This window comes from Cibotium barometz, chromosome 9 (assembly GCF_041138505.1).
Source record: "Cibotium barometz isolate CiBa-2024 chromosome 9, ASM4113850v1, whole genome shotgun sequence".
Lineage (NCBI taxonomy): Eukaryota > Viridiplantae > Streptophyta > Polypodiopsida > Cyatheales > Cibotiaceae > Cibotium > Cibotium barometz.
The window spans coordinates 56,213,595-56,237,268 of record NC_141054.1 but is presented as its reverse complement, the minus strand read 5'-3'; the positions used below and the strand labels follow the sequence as shown (position 1 = coordinate 56,237,268).

Below are 23,674 nucleotides of genomic sequence, written 5' to 3'. Positions count from 1 at the left end.
AAGATTTTATGGATCTTTTAAGGTGATTCACAAAATTAATGATGTTGCTTATAGACTAGAATTACCTTCTCATTGGTAGATTCATAAGCCATTTCATGTGAGTTTGCTAAAACCTTAAAGGGATCATCTCCCACTTATCTTGTGTGTATGAGGATCCACCTCTTGTTGAGGGTGAGGAAGAAGTTTTGATTCGAGATACTATCATTGACCAACAGATTACATCGACGTGCTGGAAATCAATATATCAAATACTTGGTCACTTTTCAAAATCATCCTTGTGAAGATGCAAGATGGATGCTTGAGAAATAATTTCGTGTCTTCCTGAAAATCCTTCGTTCTTTTCAACAAACCCACAAATTGAGGGCAATTGCAAACTCAAGCAAGAGAGAATGTATTTTAAGCTCAGGCTTAAAAATATTGTTCTACCCTATTATATAATTCGAGGATGCTTGGATTATCTTTGTGTCATGCCAAATCATGTTAATATCATGGGTGATGCCATTATAAATATTAATACGTTTGATGTACATTGACGTATGTTTGGAACCTCCAATGTTTATTGAAGTTTGTTTGTATGAAAGAGTGGTTCTTGGGTTACTTACGCATGTCAAATATATGTGTAGTGATGGTTGGTATACTTATGGAATATTTCTTTAACAATTTATTATTGGTTATCTTATAGGTGAAGAGAATTCATAAGATTGAGGAGGATGTGCACAATATTAATTGTTGGTACACATTTTTGGAAATAAGCTTTGTACACACACACACACTTGTATATATATGCTAGCTTGTGTACATTTTGATTTATTTTGGAAGCTTAGATTTATCAAGCTTAGCCTTGAACATTCAAACTTTAATACTTTTGTAAAGTGTGATATGCTTTAACGCTAGCCTCAATTTATGGACACTCTATTTTGAGCATAAGAGAGTGCATGCAAGGAGAAGCACCTTCTTGTATTTTTGGAGGCTATGGCCTATACTTGGAAAAAAAATACATAAATAGTCATGTATGGGGAGAGGCCACACACACATGAGGGGGGAAGATTGCACCCAATGTTGAGTCATTTTCATGAGCTAAGTATTTTGCGTGTTATTTATTCAATTCTTGAATATGTTGAACTTGTGGTTTTTGATGAGTTGATTGGGTTGAATAATATATTTTCTTGCGAGTCTCTATTTTCTCTATTTTCGTAGAAGTGAATCCATGTCATGTTTATGTTTTGTCTCCCCCTTCTTGTCTCTTGCTCTCTTACTACATTCAATTTTATGCATGCTTATGTAGATGGAAGCTTACACATGCTTGGGATTGATTAGAGACTTTGCTAGCTCTTATAGATTCTCTCTCTCACCATCTTGACAAGCTAGGCAACAACATACGTATTGGGCAAGGTAAGAAATCTAAAGTGATCTAAAAATCTTCAAGAAAGCATATGACATGGCCCAAAGAGGTAGTACATAGAGAAGGATTGATATATTAAAAGTTTCATCCAAACTTGTGTTTTCCACATAACATAAATATATGAACAATTCATGTGCATGGAAGGTGGCATTTTTAGAGATATCCAATAGTGATATTAGTGCATTCTTTTTCACGCACTCTCTTTGTAAAAATATAGGGAAAGTCAATGCTAGCAAGGATGAGTATCTTCTTATTGTTTAATAAACTGGCACATCAATGATAAAAGAGGGACTATTCAAAGTTAGCAGATGAAATGTGTGCTGATTATCTCGTGATGGACTCATCAAAATGCTCGTGCAATCCATAACTCATAGCCAAAATGTGTTTACCTTTGGTAGCCTAACACCCTTACACAAAAGCGAGCAAGGTGTGAGGCCACCTGGCCGTGCTAAAAACAACTCTAAAAAAGCAACGAGAGAAGTACAAAAAACGTATGCAAAAAACGTACGAGGGAAGCTACCCAGCGCCTACAAAAAATGCCTGAAAAAGCATCTATGAATAGGTAAAGAGGAGAATCAGCTATGGCGGACGAGCACCTCGATATCCCTCCCCAACTGAACGTGGATACCAAGTGGGATGCCTGCTACAACATCACGCTGCGCCGCTTCTTCTATTCTTCCGTGCGAGAGCCCTCCTCTTCTTCAATACGTGCAATAGCACCTTTTCTTCTAATTAGGGTGTAGGGTTTCTCTGATGCATTAGTAAGTGCAAAGGCTTCCTTTCTTCTTCTTTTTTGATTAGTTTTTAGGGTTTCTCTGATGGATTAGTAAGTGCAATGACTTTTCCTATGGTTAGGCTACGCTCAATCGAAAATTCACTATTTTAGACTTCCAACTGTTTACGTAAATTTGGTACTCACCATGCAAGTTTCTTGTTTATTTTCTGGGCATAACTGTTGTGTCCTATAGTAGAGCGTTTTACACATTACAAATGCATCGGAGTGCCCATTATCTATCAGCTAGGGATGCTATACCGCTCGTTTGCCCCCATAGCCTCCCTTGGCTATGTCGGACAAGTGCCTAGATATCCCCCCCTAGCTGAACGTGGATGCCAAGTGGGATGCCTACTACAACATCACGTTGCGCTTCTTCTTTCATGGGTGGGAGCAGCCTCAGGCCTCCTCTTCTTCAGTACGTGCAATAGCACCTTTTCTTTTGATTAGGGTGTAGGGTTTCTCTAATGTATTAGTAAGTGCGAAGGCTTCTTTTCTTCTTTTCTTCTGATTAGTTTTTAGGGTTTCTCTGATCGATTAGTAAGTGCAACGACTTTTCCTATGGTTAGGCTATGCTCAATCGAAAAATCACTGCTTTAGACTTCCAATTGTTTAGGTAAATTTGGTACTCAACATGCAAGTTTCTTGTTGATTTTCTAGGCATAAATGCTTTGTCCTATTGTAGAACATTTTACACATTACAAATGCATCGGAGTGCCCATTATCTATGAGCACGAGAGGTAGCCTCCCTCAACAAAGTTTTCCCAAGAATTCAAGTTATACATCATAACATGCATGGGCAGTGATCCGGGGAGGTTGCCTTGTAACAACGCATAATTTTTTGGCACAGCTAGCTGGATATCGTTTATAGTTGTTAGAGATCCGTGTGATGGAGATGATGCTTCGAAAATGTGTTGGTCCAGGTTTCAGATCCGGAGTAACAGAGCTGGAGGAGCCAGCTTTGCGCACTCGTGTTGCCAATTGATTTTTCATTCATAGGAGGTGAGGTGGAGGAGCAGTGGACAAACCTTTGAGAACACAACCTTGAAGCCTACGTGCATGAAACACACACCAGCACATGTGACCGCTTCCTTCAGGGGAGGGGTGTTTCTATAATTTGAACTTAAGACCATCTGTTTGAGAATCTCAAAACCACCAATACACGAAGCTGATGGAGCAGGTCACAAGGCTAACAAACATGATCATGACACCGGCCGCCGCCGGGGTCAGACATGTTGAGGAAGGTAAGCATTAAGCGAAGAGGGATTTGTATACACAGGCTGTGCTAGTGGCACAATAAAGGTGTGGTGGAAACATTTAATGTCTAGAGGCATGATTGAATGGCTAATTTGAAAGCCCATGAGCCGTCTGTGATTTCACGATTTGACTATTTTCATGTCTCACAGTGATAGTTTTCGGCTTTCTAATTTCACGACTGTGTTCTATAGTGCTTTTGCTTTCACAGCTTGTCCTAATTATGGTGGAGGGTGGTCACGCGAGGTAAGAAAAACCATGATGACAGTTAACTGTGAGTAGGTGGATGCAAATTAACGCCCATGCTGGATGACGTTGGATGCATATATGGTTGTATGTGGGGTCACAGCAGCCAACATAAAGGATGGCCAATGGAGAGATAGGGCACTGGCTTGGCATTGTAGCAGCTGGCCTCCTGTGGTGGAGGGACACGGCCTTGGTAGGCACGGGCGCCCGACAACACAAGGTGCTTAAAGGCAACAAAAAGATCAACATAGGGTGTCCTGAGAAGTAACTTAGAAGCAACACGTGGGGGCAAGAATGGGCATGCCCCCAGCGGTCATGTTCTCTGCTCTTTTCTCGAGGTGATGTCTCTTGGAATGCATTGATCGCACTGATCACTATGAGCTTGTCTCTATTGAGTTTGACGAAGATCCATCCATGGAGTTGTGCAACCATGGTAGATGCACATAAACTTTTTGAAAAGCTCTCAAAGATTGATTTTATGTTGTGGACCGGATGTATTGCTAGTCATCCAGAAGAAGCTACCTCTTTTGCAAGCTTGAGTATGCTTGAGAATCCCCAACTACCTCATGCACAAGATGTCTTGGTGCATAAACGCAAGGAGGTACTCTCTCTCGCTCTCTCTCTCTCTCACACACACACACACGTCATCATCATCAAAACCAGGTGCACTCCATGCTCTGAATCTTGAGTATGCTTGAGAATCCCCAACTACCTCATGCACAAGATGTCTTGGTGCATAAACGCAAGGAGGTACTCTCTCTCTCTCTCTCTCTCTCTCTCTCACACACACACACACACGTCATCATCATCAAAACCAGGTGCACTCCATGCTCTGAATCTTGCAAAACAAGATTGTTTTCTTTTTTATTCTTTTACCGTGTTTTGTGTGAGTGCTTGGGTAGCATACTTCGTGTAGTATAGAGCATATTTGAAATGCTTGAATGAACATGAATTTGAAAGTATACTTGGAACATGAACTTGAATGAACATGAATTTGAAAGCATACTTGGAAGCAATGCTAGAATGACATCCACAATCGATGAGCTTGAAGCCTGTTCTTATGTTCGACAGGGATTCAAAAGTACCTCGCAAATTAGAAAATTACAAATTCATTACCACATTGAGTTTTGTATCATGAATCAATATGTAGGACTAATGGCCGCCTTCCAACACTGAAGGCGTTTTGATCCACTTTCGATATTGAAAGTGCTATTTTGGGAAATGGAAAAAGGGCATGTTCTCCTATGTTTATTAAATTTTGGGGAGGACTATGCAAACTCCCTGCCATACTTTATGTATGGTTTTTTTTTTTTAAACTTCACTCACACAAACGAGCACAAAAATCCTATGACTTGATGAATGACATGTACTCTAAGATCTCTGTCAATGTCCATCGATTCCTCACGTCGAATATAAGCATAGGCTTAATGTTCATGCTCGTACAGGAGCAAGCATTCAAGAGGATAAGGGTACCCAAGCATTCTAGTTTGATTGTTTGATAAAGTGGCACATAAGAGGGAATATATATTCACGTGATGAAATATACATTGATGATTAACTCATCAAAATGATCATGCAAACCATAGCTCGTGCGCTTGTTTTACTCCATGTGAACCTCCTCTAAAGCTCGGAAGGACGAGAACATCCACTACACACTCCAAAGGGCATGTCCGACGTGTACGCTTTAAGGAGGTAAACCGACTTTTACAAGCATCTCCTCCGCTCGGAAGCGGATGGTTTAACCAAATGCATGAGATGATCCCCTCTCACACCGTAGCATTATCATTTCTTCCTACTAACGCCCCCTGTGCGTGTTCTTTATCACAAATTACTTGCTCGTCTTCACCATGAATACAAACCTGCAAAACCCCGTCTCTCGCACCTTTGCGAGACTACTCTACAGAACCGTTTGTACGAGAAGAATCCATGGCGGGTTGCCGTGCATCGAGGGCTTGTGCGCCACCAAGCTGCACCGTCCCCGGTTTCAGACTACTGCTGCGGCTGCCGCCATAGCCGAAGAGCAAGAGCCCACGGGCATTCAAATGAAAGGTGTTCGGATCGCAGGGCGCCCACTGTACCTGGACATGCAGGCCACATCCCCTGTGGACCCTAGGGTTCTGGACTCCATGCTTCCTTATTATCTGCATCAGTTCGGGAATCCACACTCGCGAACCCATCTCTATGGATGGGAGAGCGATGCTGCCGTCGAGAAAGCCAGAGAGCAAGTGGCCGCCCTTATCAACGCAAACCCTAAAGAAATCATCTTCACATCAGGTGCCACCGAAGCCAACAACATATCCATCAAGGGGGTCATGCATTTCTACAAAGACAAGAAGAAGCATGTCATCACCACCCAGACGGAGCATAAGTGTGTCTTGGACTCATGCAGACACCTCCAGCAAGAAGGGTTTGATGTCACATATCTCCCTGTGAGGAAAGATGGGCTCGTTGACCTTGAGGAGCTTCGTGCCACCATCCGGCCTGATACCGGTTTGGTGTCTATCATGACTGTTAACAATGAGATTGGTGTCATCCAGCCGATTGCGGAAATAGGAGCCATCTGCAGGGAGCACAAGATCTTTCTTCACACTGATGCTGCCCAGGCAGCTGGTAAGATCCCTCTCAATGTGGATGACTTAAAAGTGGATGTCATGTCTCTCAGTGCACATAAAATATATGGACCTAAGGGCATAGGCGCATTGTACATGAGGAGAAGGCCGAGAGTAAGAGTAGAGCCCCAGATGAGTGGTGGCGGGCAAGAGAGGGGTATCAGAAGTGGAACTGTGCCAACACCTTTAGCTGTGGGTTTTGGAGCTGCTTGTGACATTGCCCTCAAAGAAATGGCAAATGACGAAGAGCACATCAGAGCATTACAGCAACGCCTTCTGCAGGGCATTACATCTCAGCTCGATGGTGTTGTCATAAATGGCAGTACAGATCACAGGTATGTGGGCAACTTGAACTTGTCTTTTGCTTATGTAGAAGGAGAAAGCTTGCTTATGGGACTAAAGGAGGTTGCGGTGTCGAGTGGGAGTGCGTGTACAAGTGCCAGCCTTGAACCGTCTTATGTGCTGAGAGCCTTGGGTGTAGAAGAGGACATGGCACATACATCGATCAGGTTTGGGATCGGGCGATTTACAACGGCAGAGGAGATTGATAGGGCTACCCAGCTGACGGTTCATCAAGTTAAGAAGCTGCGACAAATGAGTCCACTTTGGGAGATGGTACAGGAGGGTATAGACTTGAAGTCTATTCAGTGGACTCAACATTAAGAGAGAAGGGTTGGATGCCTCTTATTGTTGAAGAATGCTGACTTAAGGTGGAACGATGTGTGTCATTAGGCAGCCATGAGGTGAGTTACGGTCTCCTTGGCCTTCTCTGTGCATTACTGTTCACCCCTCACATCATAGATCTCTTTTTAGTACTCAAATTAGTGGGATAATATTTTGTTTTTTTGTCTTGGATAGTGCTTTGTATGTAATGCACAACTGCAAAGAAGTGTTATGTCAAGGTAAAAGTTGGTTCTATGGAATGTGTTTTTATGGCTGCAATCAGTGGCTTGTTCATGTACATAATTATGATAAAAGTTATGAAGTGCTTTTTGTAAGACAGATGAAGGTTGGTTTTCAAATTACTATGGTGTTTACACACCAACCCAGATTGTGAATATGTTGCCAGTGCTAAGTGGTTTGATCTCTTGAAAAGGACACATTTACTGCTTGCTGTGACCACGCAACCCTGCTCTTTTCAAGGCTGGGCTGGTGCAAGCCATTGAATTTTTTTCGCATCACCTGCTAATATCACCATCCCTACTATGCCTTAACCCTGCAGACTTTCATCTCACTGATTTTGGGCAGGCTGGCAGTCTGGTATGTAAAACACCTATCAGCCTTTGACAGCTGGCATCTCTTCCCTCCCACCTTCAAATAGGTATCAATTGATGGGCGGGAATGAGATGTGTAAACATCCTTAGGGTCTTGTGAAGTTCGGAGGCATAATAGGGGGAAGGCTGGAGGATGGTTATTGGAGGTTTTGTAGAGTTCAGTGTTCTCATCCAATTGAAAATAGGTTATTGAAATAAGCAGTGGTTTGTGCATCTGCTTGTCTTTCCCTTTCATCTATACTTCTGAAACCTCTATGGCATACTGCTTTGCATATAACCGCACCTGCTACTGGGTACTCTATTCCTGTGGACGAAAATGGTCTTTTGAAGATTGTCCTCTGCCACTACCAAGGGAAATAAATATAGCGAGTTTGGTTCTTTTTACAAAACCCGTGAGTGTGAGAACTTGTGTGTATGTGTTGAATTTAGCTTGGATGGCAACACCAAATTGTTTGGTGTCGGTGAAGAATGTTTTGAGTGAGTGTTCAAATGTAAATAGGGAAAGTGGATGTCTTACTTTTGGGTAGTGTGTGGACACATTTGGTGTGGTGCATGAACCTAGTGTGGAATTTGAGCGTTCTATTTAATCGTTTATATTGTGATTTACTTTGGCTTTTGAATTAAGGACATGTATTATGAGTGTTTGGCTTGATTAGTGTGCCGCTATTAAGTTTTTCTTAATCAAGTGTCAGTTAATCTTATTTTTCAATTAGAAGTTTTACTATTTGCTTTGAACTGCTCGGTTGGTATAACAATCCCCTTGGGCCATCCGCAACAAGTGTTTAATACAAGGATGACAGTGGTTAAGGTTTTGCTAGATGCTTTTCTTTTCTCTAATTTTTAGCAGATTATGATTTCTCTCTTTACCCTTTGTTAAGAGATTCATGAGATTGAGAGCTTCTCTTTAGTAAGTGCTTAGATAAAGAAACAGAGAGAAATTGGTGTGTAGATAAAGAAAGAGAAGATAGTAATGTGGCAATAGGCTTTGTCCATTGAGAGAGAGAGAGAGAGAGAGAGAGAGAGAGAGAGTTGTAGCACCTCAAGGCACTCTCAACAAGAACAGGAACCATCATTAGTCAGAAAATGACTAGGATTTGGATAGCTACATTGCTATGTTAGTTTAAGAGGACTTGTGTGGGTAGAATCAAGATATGTAGGAAAATCAAGCTCAAGAGGAACAAGTAAATTGCATGCTTATGTTTCCAAAGTAGCGCAAAGGTGCATAATCATATTTAGGTATCTTTCTTTGAGCTAAGGAGAACTAGCAAATAGTTGGTCCAACCTAGTGGCCTTCATTCTCTGTAATGATTTTGTGAGACCCCTATCCCTCTATTTGTGAGACCCCTATCCCTCTATCTGTCAACAATCTAGCAGTGAAAACTACACTAAGGGTAGAGCGACTCACTCGAGGCCTCATGTCACAATATTCTATGCTTGGCTATCTTAGAAGCTCTCCAAGGTCTGACTAGAACAATCCTTACGTGAGGAATTTTACCAGGTGTATCCTTTCATAATTCTCATAAGTAGGTCATATCTCCCCAAGGCTCAACAAGATGTCTTGGCTCCTTGATTATGAAAGACAGCTTCTCTATCCTTGTAATCTAATTAAATAGACAAACTCCATGGACTCAACCTAGCTCCATCCAATGAAGTTGTCACCCCCAGAAGCTAGCACACTCTAGTACCCGGTGTTAGGGGCCACATATGTCTAGTATCATCTCACATACGCGGCCATTAGGCACCACCCTATGCCCGAATCAATCTAGAGCCGCTTCCTTGTGCATCATACTGATTGTGCTAGAAGCACACCCAAGTTTGGCCGAGAGGGGTCGAGGTATGGGACAACCACCTTCATGCAACACACCCCATGGGTGAATGACATCCACACACTGCAATTCGTGAACCTGTGTGGTGGTACCTTCACATGCTTCCACAAACAACACATATATATCACGTGTATCATATACACATAATCAAAGCAGTGTAAACAATCGCAAGTTCAACGAGACATCACAGCTCTCCAGTTGATCCTCCGGCTAAGTCAAATTCCTCCAATCGCATGTATCCTAGCAAGGTTTTCTCAAGACATTTCTTTTTAACTTCTTAGGGATGCACGTGGATTTCTCAAGAGCTCACAACTTTTTTCCTCTATATAGTCTTATAGGGTCATTATAATTTCTATCTAAGGTCAATTAAGATCCTTCCTTGGCCATTTTCAATCAAAGTTTGTATCCTTAGAAATCTACTTTAGAGAAAATCCTATGTTAAATCTAATTAACTCTAGGTACCTATTTTTCAATTTGTTCCTAGGGTTAGACTATTTTATTCACTAATTTTTAGAGAGAGAAACGTAGTGTTTGAACAATGTTAACTAATGATAAAATAGTTTCTCATGGATCTTTTATTTCTCATTTCTTTCCAAAAATTAAGTTCAAGGTTTATACATAGCAGGTAATATTTTATGCATCGTACCCTTGATTTATGAGGTAATAAGTGGCTTTCTCTCTCTAGACTCTAGTATAATTAGTAAACAAATTTATCCCTAAAATTAATTATTCAAGTCACTTAAAATCTATCTCCCTTATAATGAATTTATCCATTTTGAACTCTAAAACATTATTGATTTATATGTGCATGTGCATTTTCTCTCTAAAATCTATATGTGCATGTACATGTGTATTTTCTCTCTATAATTTTTTATTCAAATCTAGACTCTTTCTCCTAATTCTGAGGTTGGATCAAATTTTTAAGTCTAACCCTAGCATGCATGTCCATTTAATTTATGGAGCATCTAAAGGATGCAACCTTCCTAGGAGTTTTACCCTTTCAGCTTTAACCTTTTGGCTTGTCAAGCATTGAGATGGATATACTACAATACATCCTTCTTGAGAAGTGTAGTTAAGAGAGAGACAATCTTGGCGTATCGGTGGAGCCTAAAAATCCCCTAACTTCCTTTACTCTCTTTAGCTCTAGCCAATTAATAACAGCTTGCGGCTTTGCTAGGGTCAGTTGAAATTTCATCCTTTGACACTATGAACCCTAAATATTCAATATGATCAATAAAGAAGGTACACTTACTCTCCTTAGAGAAAAGTTTGTGCTTTCTTAGGGTCTCCAAAACTTTGTGCACTTGCTTCTCATAGTCGGAAGCATTTTAGGAATAGACTAAGATACCATTAAAAAAGGCGAGAACAAAATCATCCCGATGCTCTCTAAATATGTCTTGCATTAGTTGACGATTTAAAGGTAGCAAGGGCATTTGTCAATCCTAATGGCACCTAATTTGATTGTTACTAAAATCACTCGAGTGATTGGGAATTATATTGTTTATTTTTTACACGGGACCTCAATACTCATTGAAGAATTAATCAATCTCACTTATACATCAAGGAAATAAGCATAGATTTGAATCAAATTGACAAGATTTAAGCATAACATAGAACAAGAAAATAGAGCAAACATCACCATCAACACATATTGGGTGCAATCTCCCCCCTCATGCATGCAGCTCCTCTTTTCATGACATGAGTATTTTGAGAATTGTATTCAAAATATAGCCCAAGGAGCTAATAATAGTTGTGCGTACAAAATTGGGCTTGCTTTTCCACTTTTACAAAAAATAACTCGAGCACTAGAGCTTGTTCACACACGTGTAAAATAACCAAAACTCCTCTAACATAATATAGTAACACCATGCACAAGCATGCATAAATAATATGTACAATCATTTGACACGTGGCCAACAAAATAACTCACACGAGTAATAATAATTCGAGATGATATTGACAAGATCCTCCATGTGCAACACACACACTGCTCATCATCACCTATCTCATAAATGTAAACACATTAGTTGTTCCAATTAATTACTATCTCCATAATTAATCCCAATATGAAACGTTGATAGGCACAAACACACAACATACACTTACCACTTGTTACACTTTGATGAGAGTATCATTTTACACACCATCTAGTATGACATGTATTACCACTTGTTATAATTCAAGTAGCATGGCACATCATTTGCATAAACCACATGTTACACTTTGATCGTGTGCAGTTGTCTAGCGTAGTCCACTTGTTTCACTTCGACCGCACATTGTCATCAAGCATAGCACTACTTGTTACACTTCAACAACATACCCAACCATCAAACATAGTCTCTAGTTATACCAATAACACTAGGTAACTAGAATTTAATGCAGGGTCACCCACAATGATACAAATTCATTAGCATGACATACTAGCATATCCAGGCGTCCCTGTTGAGCTAAAGGGTGGATATTATGTAACATCCCTCCTACCTCGATAAGCAACTAACCTCACTTGCATGTTTGCTTATTGCGAGCAAAGGAGATCAATGTCTTACAATATATAAATTCTAGTATCTTCTCTAATTATGACAAAAAGACATTCTATCAAGGAATTCTATGTGTAATAAATTATAGTATCCCATACCACCAGAATTTATCCCACATAAATCTAGAGATAAGTATGTATTGAAATCCTTCACACATGATTAATATGTGTCCCATACCATAAGACTAATACGTATTGAAAAATTCGTAAAGTATAGTTTAAGATGGAAGGGACAATTCCTCCAAGAAGTTTTACTTTTGATGAATAAAAACTCTCCTTGAAATTTATAAAAACTCTTAAATAAAATTTATTATAAAAATAATCAAATGAAATAAATATGCTACCTTAAGAGTAGGAATACTCGTCGTATAGCAGGGGTATTCTTCTTCGTCATCATCGACCATATTTATTCCAAGTGAAATATATTTTGAGTGCGCCACTTGATTTTGTCCTTCTCACAGAATTTATCTCCCAAAAAATAATCATCAAGTTGGCTAAGCCAAGCAAATATGGTGCAAGCATCTTTCTTGTCACATCAAAATTTTAAAAAGTAAAAGCTTTGTCGGCTAATCTTATTTTCTTTCCTAGACTCCTAAGCTCTAAGAGTACCTCGCACAGTTCTCTGAATTTGGTCACCATCAGAGTCTGAAGATGCATCACTGACTTGTCTATGCCTTTTCTTACAAAATAACCTATCCTTTAGATCCATTCTCAAAACCTTCTCAACTAGAATCTGGTTTTGGAGTGACTAAATTTTCTCTTGAATGGTTGGGAGTAGAGGGTTCATGATGAAAGATAGATGTGGAAAGATATAAGGTGTAGATTTAAATGTAGAAATGAAAATTGTTGAAATAATGATAGCACTAAGCTCATCCAATGTGCAGATGAGTAGTAAAATATCATCGATGTGCTTGAATTTAAGGAGTTGGCAAAATATTTGAAGCAGAACTTTTATATCAAAAAATAAGTGGTAGAAATATTTTTTTGATGTTGAATAGTCAACAAAAAGCCATGGTTCTAGAAGTATATTACCCAAGAAATGTGTCCGACGTAGAAGATGACTAGCAAAATAATAACGTGCTGAAGAAGGCCTCAAGAGAGTCGTGACCCATGTTGTAGAAGAACCACCATGAAGTTGTCCACTTGCTGAAAGTTGCTCCCTCTTGTTGTTTTTCTCCTTTCCTTTTTTGTAGGCTGTATATGACTCCGCCAGTCCTCACTAGGGAACTCGAGGGACTACCGACACAAACACTAGGGTTGGGGAAAAGGGAGCATGGATCCTCTCAAGGAGTTATGCCCGCTAAGGATGAGTCGACCTCATTGGGCTAGACATGCAAGACCTATGCTCTACACTTTCTACCGTGCTCTCCAACCACCACCTAGCACAGCAGTATCCCTATAGGCCTCTCACTGACACCACACCCACCACTGACCACTCACTCACCTTGCTCACACAGAGAGATAGACAAAACACCACAAGAGCACAACACTATATAACAAATTGTAGACAAGAATGATACAAGAGAGACTCTGCTCCAATAGAGAATGTGCTACAATGTATGCCCTACAAGAGAGTGTGTCCTCGAGAGAGTGTGCTACAATGAAGGTGATACCAGAGAGTGTTTGTCCCCCACTTCCGAGAGAGTGTTTGTCCCCCACTTCCAAGAGAGTGCTCTCCTTATCTCCTCCTTGGGTGTCCTCCTCCTCGAAGTCCCAACCCTCATCATGTAGTGTAGAGGGAAGATCTTCAGTCGAAAAAGGAAGATGGTGCTCAAGAGAGGATCTCGCCATCCTTCAGGAAAGGGAGAGCGGTGTTGCCTCCATGAGTGCCATCGGAGTTGGCCATGCAAGTCGGAGATATCGGAGGGCATCGGCAGTGATGGCGGTCGAAGCGGTCGGAGGGCACTGGCCGGTCAGAGATGTCGATCGGTGGTGATGGCGATCGGAGATGTCAAAGGTGTTAAGATGTCAAGCTCAACATGAGCTGACACTCACGAGGTGCCTGCATGACCGTTTGACATTTATATCACTAGCGGGTTTGGTAGCTAGCACCGACATATCTTCTCGCCAGAGATTCGACAACTGGACTACACCGACTAGTCCACATCTACTCACTCCTCTTAGCGTGTTCACATTATCGACCACTTGTATATACTCTATTATGTGTGTTAGTTACTTTATATTCTTTGTAGACCTCTTTTGTTGTGTAAAGAAGAAGAAGAATTTTCAGTCTCTCACCTTGTGTGATCTCTTCTAGGATTTGTGTGAGTGTGTGTGTGCTTGCAAGAGCTCAAGCTCTCTTCTCCCCTACATCTTTTCATGGTATGAGAGCCTGGTTCATGCTAAGGGCTGAGTGGCAAGAAAGAGAAGCAGAGGAAGCGGTACGAGGGTAAGAGCTTCATCTACTCTTCCCCCTTTATGTTGGCTACTACACCCTTGTCGGGAGCTCTTCGGGAGGCACCGGTAAACGAACTCTGATTGAGGAGCTTTCTTTGCGAAGCAAAGCTACATGGCAACTATATTGTCATTGGATGAATTTTTTTGGGTCGCAATCGTACTTCGGGCACGTCTGGACCTCCGTTTTTCAGTTCGCAGGTATTCACGGGCACTGCAAGGGTAAGTTTCGATTCTTTGTAAAACTCTATTTTTGGAACTACAGGAAGGCCGATTGGTTGTGCAAACACTGTGTGTACTACAAAGAGGTCTCAAAGTTTCCATTGGGTGTATGTATGTAAATTGAGGTCACTTGTTATGACAGTTTGGGTGCAGTATAGTACCGTTGCAGAGAACACAACAGTTTGTGTAGGTCAAACAAGAGTGTTGTTTTTGGTAAAATTGTGTTACAGGCAAGATGTCAAATGATGGAATAAACCAGATTGTTACAGAGAAGCTTGACAAGAATAACTTCCATTCTTGGAGGTTTAGATTGACCAATTTCCTGATGGGAAAAGGTTACTCGGACTACATTGAAGGTGAACATGAGGAGGCATCGGAGATACCGGAGATTAACCCAACTGCTGCAGATGTAAAAGAGTTCAAGGATTGGAATCAAGGAGCAAGGAAAGTCATGTATTGGCTTTCTATTCGTATACAGGACACCATTGTTGGGCATATACAAGATGCCAAGTCACCTAAAGAGGCATGGGACACCTTGGTGAAGCTGTATGAAACTAACACCAAGGCACAAAAAATCCACTTAAAGAATGAGCTTCATATTGTGGAGAAGAAGAATATGTCTATGAATGATTATGCCTTAAAGATCAAGGGCATCCCTTGCATCAATTGGTGTTTTTGTTGATGATGATGATAAGGCGGAAGTGTGTCTAAGATATAAAGGACTCTAATCTACACAATTTTCAATTTCAAGAGAGAAAAGTTTAATCAATTTGTTTGTTAATCATTGGATGGATGGGCCATAACATATGCAACATCGACTGGGATGCACAAACGGCAACCCTACAATTGGCTTATGGCCATGTTACCGTCCTAATCTGATTCGCATCACATATCATCACATCTATTTACTTCTCATTCTCATCACTTCTATTCTCATCGCATCCATACATCCATTCTTTCCCATCTATCTGATTCGCATCCCATCTCATCACATCTATTTACCTCTCATTCTCATCACTTCTATTCTCATCACATCCATCCATCCATTCATTTCCATCTATCTGATTCGCATCCCATCTCATCCCATCTATTTACCTCTCATTCTCATCACTTCTATTCTCATCACATCCATCCATCCATTCATTCCCATCTATCTGATTCGCATCCCATCTCATCACATCTATTTACCTCTCATTCTCATCACTTCTATTCTCATCACATCCATCCTCTTTTCATTCTCATCTATCTGATTCATATCTCATCTTATCACATCTATTTATAGAATGTAAGAGAATTCTTATTTTTGATATAAAGATTCTTTACGCATCTATTTATGCATATGAACAACTTTAGTGGGAAATAACACTTTTATAAAAATTCGTTTATGCATAAATTCAATTTTAAGGAGAATAACACTTTCGAAATAAAAATAAATCTTTTATGCATCTTGCTATGCATAAATTCAATTTTAATGAGGATAACTCTTTTGAAATAAAAATAAATTTCTTTATGCATCGTTCTATGCATAAAATTAAAATTGATGAGAATAACTCTTTTGAAATAAAAATAAATTTTCTTTATGCATCTTTCTATGCATAAAATCAAAATTTGATAAAAGTAACGCTTTTATATAAAAAAAATTCTTTTATGCATCTATTTATCCATAAATTTAATTTTAATGAAAGTAACACTTTTATAATAAAAAAAATTCTTTTATGCATCTATTTATGCATAAAAATCAATTTTGATGAAAGTAACACTTTTATAATCAAAATATTTCCCATATGCATCTTTTTATGCATAGAAATTAATTCTAATGAAAATAACATTTTTATTATAAAAATATTTCTAATATGTATTTTTCTATGCATAGAATAAAAATAACACTATTAGAATACACAAGCGGTGGGGATTACTCTTTTTGAACAATAAAAAGATAAAACTTACTTCACCAAATTTAAGAAAAATTTGCCATAACCTCCTTTGTATGGCTTACCATTTTTCAAATTTATTTTTATTCTCAAGTTACTTAGAAATTATCCCGAATGGTTTAAAGCATTCTAAACACTTTTCAAAGAGAAACAATATGAAAAGTTTAATTCTAACAATTTGATTACACATCTAGAATAAAGAAAGGCTGAATTCAAGAATGAAGAGAGGGGGAAAGCCTTTCCAACAAGGCATAGCATCATTTTTCATTTTAAAGAAAACAAAAATTAGAAAACCATTAAATGGAATAAAAAAAAGTAGGATTTCTAGCTTACATGAATTTTTGTGAGCTTTCCTTTGGCTAGATGGTTTGAGGGATCTACTCTTGTTTGCAACAAGAGTGGCCACCAATTCTTTTGAAGAGGAAATGATCAAAAACTAATGAATTATTAATAAATTCACTGTTTTTGGCTCTGGGGAGAAGTAGAGTAACAGTGCATAAAACACTATTAACCATTTACAAAGGGGGAGGCTTCATTTATAGGAAAAAGTGAGTCTCTAACCAAGCAAACTGATTCTAGAATTTTCCAGATCAGTTTGGTCAATTTTTGACCATTTTTAGGTCAGTTTAGCTTACTTTTTGGATCTAGTTGAAGCACGAGAGAGGAGAGATGAAAATATCTCATTATTTGTGAGTTTAAAACTCCACACATGTGAAATAGGTAGCTCCTTCATGAGGAAAATTCCCCCACTGAGGTGTCAAAAATGCATCATTTCTTCTAAATATCTCTTCTTTTTTAACTAATAACCTTGTCCTTAGTCAACTCTTCATCTTATGTGAGTATTTACTCATTTTTGGGGGGATTTTCTTTTATTCTTCAATTTATCTCCTGCCTACATTTGGATTAATCTAAATGGTCCATAGGAACCTTAATTCAGAAATTTCAAAAAATCTGGACCCTTAGGCTAAGATTCTTTTTACCTGATTTCAATTTATTCCAATTACACATTGGAAATTTCTTTTTGAATATTTGTTTCAGAGGAAACCTTTTTAGACACTAGGAGGATTTTTATATCAAAAAATATCTAAATTTTGAATTACCTCCCTCTAGACATTTTCTCTCGAGCCGAATATTCATGCAAACTAGTCACACCACTTACATACCCAATATGAAATTACCTTTTTCTCAGCATTAGCTATCTTTAAAACAATCATTTAATGAAACCATTGTGTCACTGATCACAATCCTCAAAATCTCTGGTTGAATCCTTATTTCCAATCAACCAACCAGATCCATGCCTGAATTTAGAAAACAACTCTTACTCCTTGTTCCAATATCTTCCCCGACGTACGTGTGGGTATCTTCGGTGACCCAGAGCCCGAGCACCGTATGGTCAGCACCCTCTAGGATCCTTCGCAGGTCACCTACTAGCACTTCACTCATAGGTCGCTTCTTGGTCTCTCATCCACTGTACCGGAAGCTCACCATTTAAATCAAACCGAGGCTCGGTCGACCTTGCTATGTGGAGACATCCTCTGTTGACTCTCCGTCCAACAGTTGCAACTTTAACAGATAGGTCTCTATACGACCTCATTCACAAGACAGTCAAAATGCTTTCCCAGCATTCTTGACATAAAACAGTCATTTTGAAATAGATTTCACATACAAATACAGTTCCAACAATATTTCCATTTTTTCTCATCACTCCACATCCTTTCACATTAGTCCCCATCTTTTCTCCATCCACATCAATCTACATTATCCACTCATCCATCCACATCAATCCACATTACCCACACATCAATCCATATCATCCATACATCCATCCACATCAATCCACATTATCCACTCATCCATCCACATCAATCCACATTACCCACACACCAATCCATATCATCCATACATCCATCCACATCATCCACATCAATCCACACGTCAATCCACATTACCACATCAATCCACACGTCAATCCACATTATCACATCAATCCACATCATCCATCCACATTATCCACATCAATCCACATTATCCACTCATCCATCCACATCAATCCACATTATCCACACATCATTCCAAATCATCCATACATCCATTCACGTCAATCCACATTATCCACACATCAATCCACATTCATTTCATAAGTATTCCCATTCTCATCTAATCACATCTTTTTTCTATCTCATCACTTATTTCCTCCTTTATCCTCATCAGATCTCATCCACTTGCATCTACCCATACATCTCATCACTTCACATACATTAACATCTATCCAGTTTACATCGCATCTTATCACATCCATTTCACAACACATGTCATACATTCACATCCCGATTCACATGCTAACACATTTGTTCACGTCCCTTATCATTCATTCACATCTCGATTCACATCACATCACATCCATTCACATCCCTTATCATTCATTCACATCCCGATTCACATGCTATCACATTCATGCACATCCCATATCATTCATTTACATCCTGATTCACATGACATCACATCTCATCTATTCATTCACATTTATCTCTCATCACTTCTATTCTCATCACATCCATCCATCCATTCTTTCCCATCTATCTGATTTGCATTACATCTCATCACATCTATTCACCTCACATTCTCGTCACTCCTATTCTCATCGCATCCATCCATCCATTCATTCCCATCTATCTGATTCGCATCACATATCATCACATCTATTTACCTCTCATTCTCATCACTTCTATTCTCATCACATCCATCCATCTATTCTTTCCCATCTATCTGATTCGCATCCCATCTCATCACATCTATTTACCTCTCATTCTCATCACTTCTATTCTCATTACATCCATCCATCCATTCATTCCCATCTATCTGATTCGCGTCCCATCTCATCACATCTATTTACCTCTCATTCTCATCACTTCTATTCTCATCACATCCATCCATCCATCCATTCCCATCTATCTGATTCGCATCCCATCTCATCACATCTATTTACCTCTCATTCTCATCACTTCTATTCTCATCACATCTATCCTCTATTCATTCTCATCTATCTTATTCATATCTCATCTTATCACATCTATTTATAGAATGTAAGAGAATTCTTATTTTTGATATAAAGATTCTTTACGCATCTATTTATGCATACGAACAACTTCAGTGGGAAATAACACTTTTATAAAAATCCATTTATGCATCTATTTATGCATAAATTCAATTTTAAGGAGAATAACACTTTTGAAATAAAAATAAATCTTTTATGCATCTTTCTATGCATAAAATCAAAATTGATGAGAATAACTCTTTTGAAATAAAAATAAATTTCTTTATGCATCTTTCTATGCATAAAATCAAAATTGATGAGAATAACTCTTTTGAAATAAAAATAAATTTTCTTTATGCATCCTTCTATGCATAAAATGAAAATTTGATGAAAGTAATGCTTGTATAAAAAAAAATTCTTTTATGCATCTATTTATGTATAAATTCAATTTTAATGAAAATAATACTTTTATAATAAAAAAATTCTTTTATGCATAAAAATCAATTTTGATGAAAGTAACACTTTTATAATCAAAATATTTCCCATACCAGCCTCGGTTCCATTTAAATGGTGAGCTTCCGGAACGGTGGATGAGGGACCAAGGAAACGACCTATGAGTAAAGTGCTAGGTGACCTACGAAGGATCCTAGAGGGTGCTGACCATACGGTGCTCAGGCTCTGGGTCACCGCACACGTGCGTCGAGAAAGAAAATGGAACAAGGTGTTAGAGTTGTTTTCTGAACTTGGGCATGGATCTGGTTGATTGACCTTGCTGGTCCTCAATGGATGAGTCCATGGCTCTTTTATATGGATCTGTTGGTTGATCTTCAACGAAAAGTCCATTTGGATTTTTATAAGTGAATATATTTTCGGGTATTATGAGCTAGGAACTATTGAAAAGGCCCCTGCATGGACAGGTGGTGAGCGTTCTGGTTGCCAATGATGCCATAGGTACACAGATAGAAGAATGATTGGAAATTAGAATTCAACCGGATATTTTGGAGGATTATGATCAGTGATACTATGGTTTCATTAAAGATTGTTTTAAAGATAGTTGAATCCGGCAATTTCATATTGGGTGTGTAAGTGGTGTGACTACCTTAAAGTTTACATGAGGCGCCGACTAGGGGGCCTGGGAACTCTTTTCCTTGGTACCCAAGACAAAACATAACCAAATTCCTAAATGGATCCTATCGCTACAGTGGTTGAGTGGTTGGCTAACCTATGGGAGGTTGGACTGATAGATCCCTAAAATGAGACTCAATTCCGTTATGGTACGGTAGATGAAGTAAATCCCGGATAGTCTTGTTCTATGGAAAAGAAACAACAGTTGTGCCTCTCGATGAGGAAAAAAGCTTTGGTCTCTATGATCCAAGTGCAAGTTTCTTCCTTGATCTAACCATGTGACTTACAAGTTCGATCGGATCTGCTAGGTTAGTTAAGGCTTTTGACTACGTTAGAATAAAAATATCCTGGAGGAATCGCCCGTGCTTTCTGGGCGAGGGAAGTTTTTTCGGGTTCGATTTTGGAAGAACCGAGGGATTAGTCTCTTGTCCGGATATTCATGGGCGATGCCCCGATGAGTGTGAGGCTCTGCCTAAGCAAGAAGTGCTACTTCCGCTGCTAGCACCCCCGAATTCGTTGTGTGGAGGGGACAGGAAGCTTTCAGCTGGTATCAGAGCAAATTCGATAAAGTGGACCAATCGAGAAGCAAGAAATGTCAAAAATTTATTAAATACCAGTAAAAGATTGTAATTGTGATAAATAGGTAATTGGGTCTTCAGATGAAAGTACCGCAATTGTATGGAATCCTTGACTTGCTTGAGCCCCAGGTATATGATTGTATTTACCTTATAACTCCAAAGACCGTGACTACCCGTATATACCGTGGGTATAACTGCAGCTCTTTACTGACAATATATACGAGTAAATCTAAGACCTTGAAATTATAGCAAAAATGCTATCCAGATGATGAATTCGAATGCTGGTTGATATGATTTTAGAATTCTGGTTCAGAATTGATGAGTTGATTTGGATTCTTATTAAAAGATAATGATTCCGGAATTCTAGTCGAAAGAAGATAAGTTTAACAAAGCCACAATGAGGATGAATGGGACGAATCCCAGTGATGATGATAGTAACTGGAATGATGATTGTGACTTGAGCAAATCACTATGAGATTAGTGGATTGTGCTTCAGATTGCTACTGTTTAACCTTGACCCAGTGATTCTACTTAAGGGATGACAAATTGAGAACCTGCATAACTAAAATTCCCATGGAGGAATGTTCAGATGAAATTTTTGGTCTGATGGACCATTACTATGTTAAGAATCTGAATGAATTATTCTCTGATAATGAGTTCTATATGTTCTTCTGTTAGAAGGGATCTTTATCCCATGATTCTATGGGGGGCTAACCAATCTTAAGAACCCCAGAATTAGTTGTATCTAAAGTCGGATTTGAATTATAAATAAAGGGACTTAACAAGAATTTTCGTATTGATAGGATCATGGATCGAGGTCGTCATGGTAGGAATGATAACCCCCAATTTGGTGAGGAAGAGCTCGACTTGGATGCTCATAAAACTCTTCATAGATCACAACCTAGACCTTTCAAGGGTGAAGGAAAAAGCTTGGGGAGGCAAGCAATGGAAGAATACTTCAATGTCATCGGGTACAACGAGAAAAGTAAAATGTCTCTTGCATGGCTGAAGATAGTAGAAACAGTCAAAGTGGCATGGAGAAACCACTGCGAGACAAACCGTCTGGATCGAAACACCCAGACATGGAATGATCTCAAATTTTACGTAAGGAAGAGATTCTGTCCTCCCAGCTTTTTGGAAACCAAGATGAACGAATTCTTAGAGTTAACCCAGGGGAGCAGAACTATTGAAGTGTATCACCAAGCGTTTGCTCTCCTCCTCAAATACTCGCCACCGCTAGACGAAGAACAGCTGATGGCCAGGTTCATTCGGGGACTGAAGAAACCTTTGAATATCCTAGTGAAGAATGCCAAGCTAGTTTCCATGGCCGAAGGAGTATGGATGGCGAAGGATTTCGCTAAGGCCTTTGATGTCAAGGTCCCGCCGAAGCTAGCACCATCATCTTTCAAAAGATTTCTAGCTCCAGAAGGTGTTTACAACCTTCCATTGCCTAAGAGACAACAAAGTCAAGCTCAGGATATGGAAAGTTCCAGAATGGAAGAAAGGTCCTTTTCCCGGAATTCAACTTCAAAAGTTTCACCATTGAACAAGGAAGTGAAATGCTATAAATATCAAGGATTTGGACATCGCAGTATGGATTGCCCAACTCCTTTTTTGGATCAAGGTTTTTGGGGCGGGGAAATCACTGACCAAGATTCCAGACTCTAGCTCCTTCCTTCTAGAGTAATCAAGTTCCTTTCTGTGAAAATCAGGGAAATCCCAGAGGTAGACCCTCTAACCAACCCTCAGTTCCAATCCAAAGTAATGCAAGACTTTCACCTCAGAATAGGGAAAGTCAAAGAGAGATGTTCCCAAATCGGCTGTCCACTTCCAAGGCAGTAACGCTGGAAGTGATTGAAGAAGAAGAAGAAGATAAAAGAGATTATACTCCACCTATGAGATGAGGACATCTCGCGTTTTTAAAGTGGGGTAGGATGTAAGATTCTTTCCTTCAGCTTTTGAGGTGTAACGGTGTAAGAACCTCCCCTCATGTTCTTGTAATTATTCCCCTCTCTGAAATAAAAGAAAGATCTTGTTTTAGCCTAGTTTGGCCTGAAAAGAGAAAATGTCTAGAGAGAGGTAATCCAAAAATGAGATATCTTTGGATATAAGAATCCATCTAGTGTCTGAAATGGTTTCCCTTGAAACAGAAGTTCAAAATAAATTCTCCAAAGTGCATTAGGAATCAATTAAAAATGATTTAAAAGACCTTAGTCTAAGGGTCAAGATTTTCTAAAAATTTTAGTTTATGGTCCAATTAAGGTTCCTATGGGCCAATAGGATTAATCCAAGTGTGGGGATGAGATAAATCCAAAGAGTAAAAGAAAATACCCAAAAATGAGAAAATACTCAGATAAGATGAAGAGTTGACTGTGAGTACAAGGCTTATTAGTTAAAAACTATGAGATATTACTAAAAAAATGAGATATTTTGAAACAATGAAACATTTTTGACACCTTGGTAAGGAGGGG

General features: G+C 39.2%; 1 protein-coding gene across 1 annotated transcript; it reads left to right on the top strand.

The window, feature by feature from the left end:
- Positions 1-5,390: 5,390 nt before the first annotated feature.
- Positions 5,391-7,280, top strand: NFS1 (nitrogen fixation S (NIFS)-like 1). The gene has a single exon (XM_086803132.1). It carries the CDS (start codon positions 5,522-5,524, stop codon positions 6,944-6,946), a length of 1,425 nt encoding a protein of 474 aa, XP_086659258.1. The 5' UTR covers positions 5,391-5,521; the 3' UTR covers positions 6,947-7,280.
- Positions 7,281-23,674: the final 16,394 nt, after the last annotated feature.

What these genes read in the sequence shown, in the direction of transcription:
- NFS1 (XM_086803132.1), top strand. Translation starts at nt 5,522, where the DNA reads ATGAATACAAACCTGCAAAACCCCGTCTCTCGCACCTTTGCGAGACTA.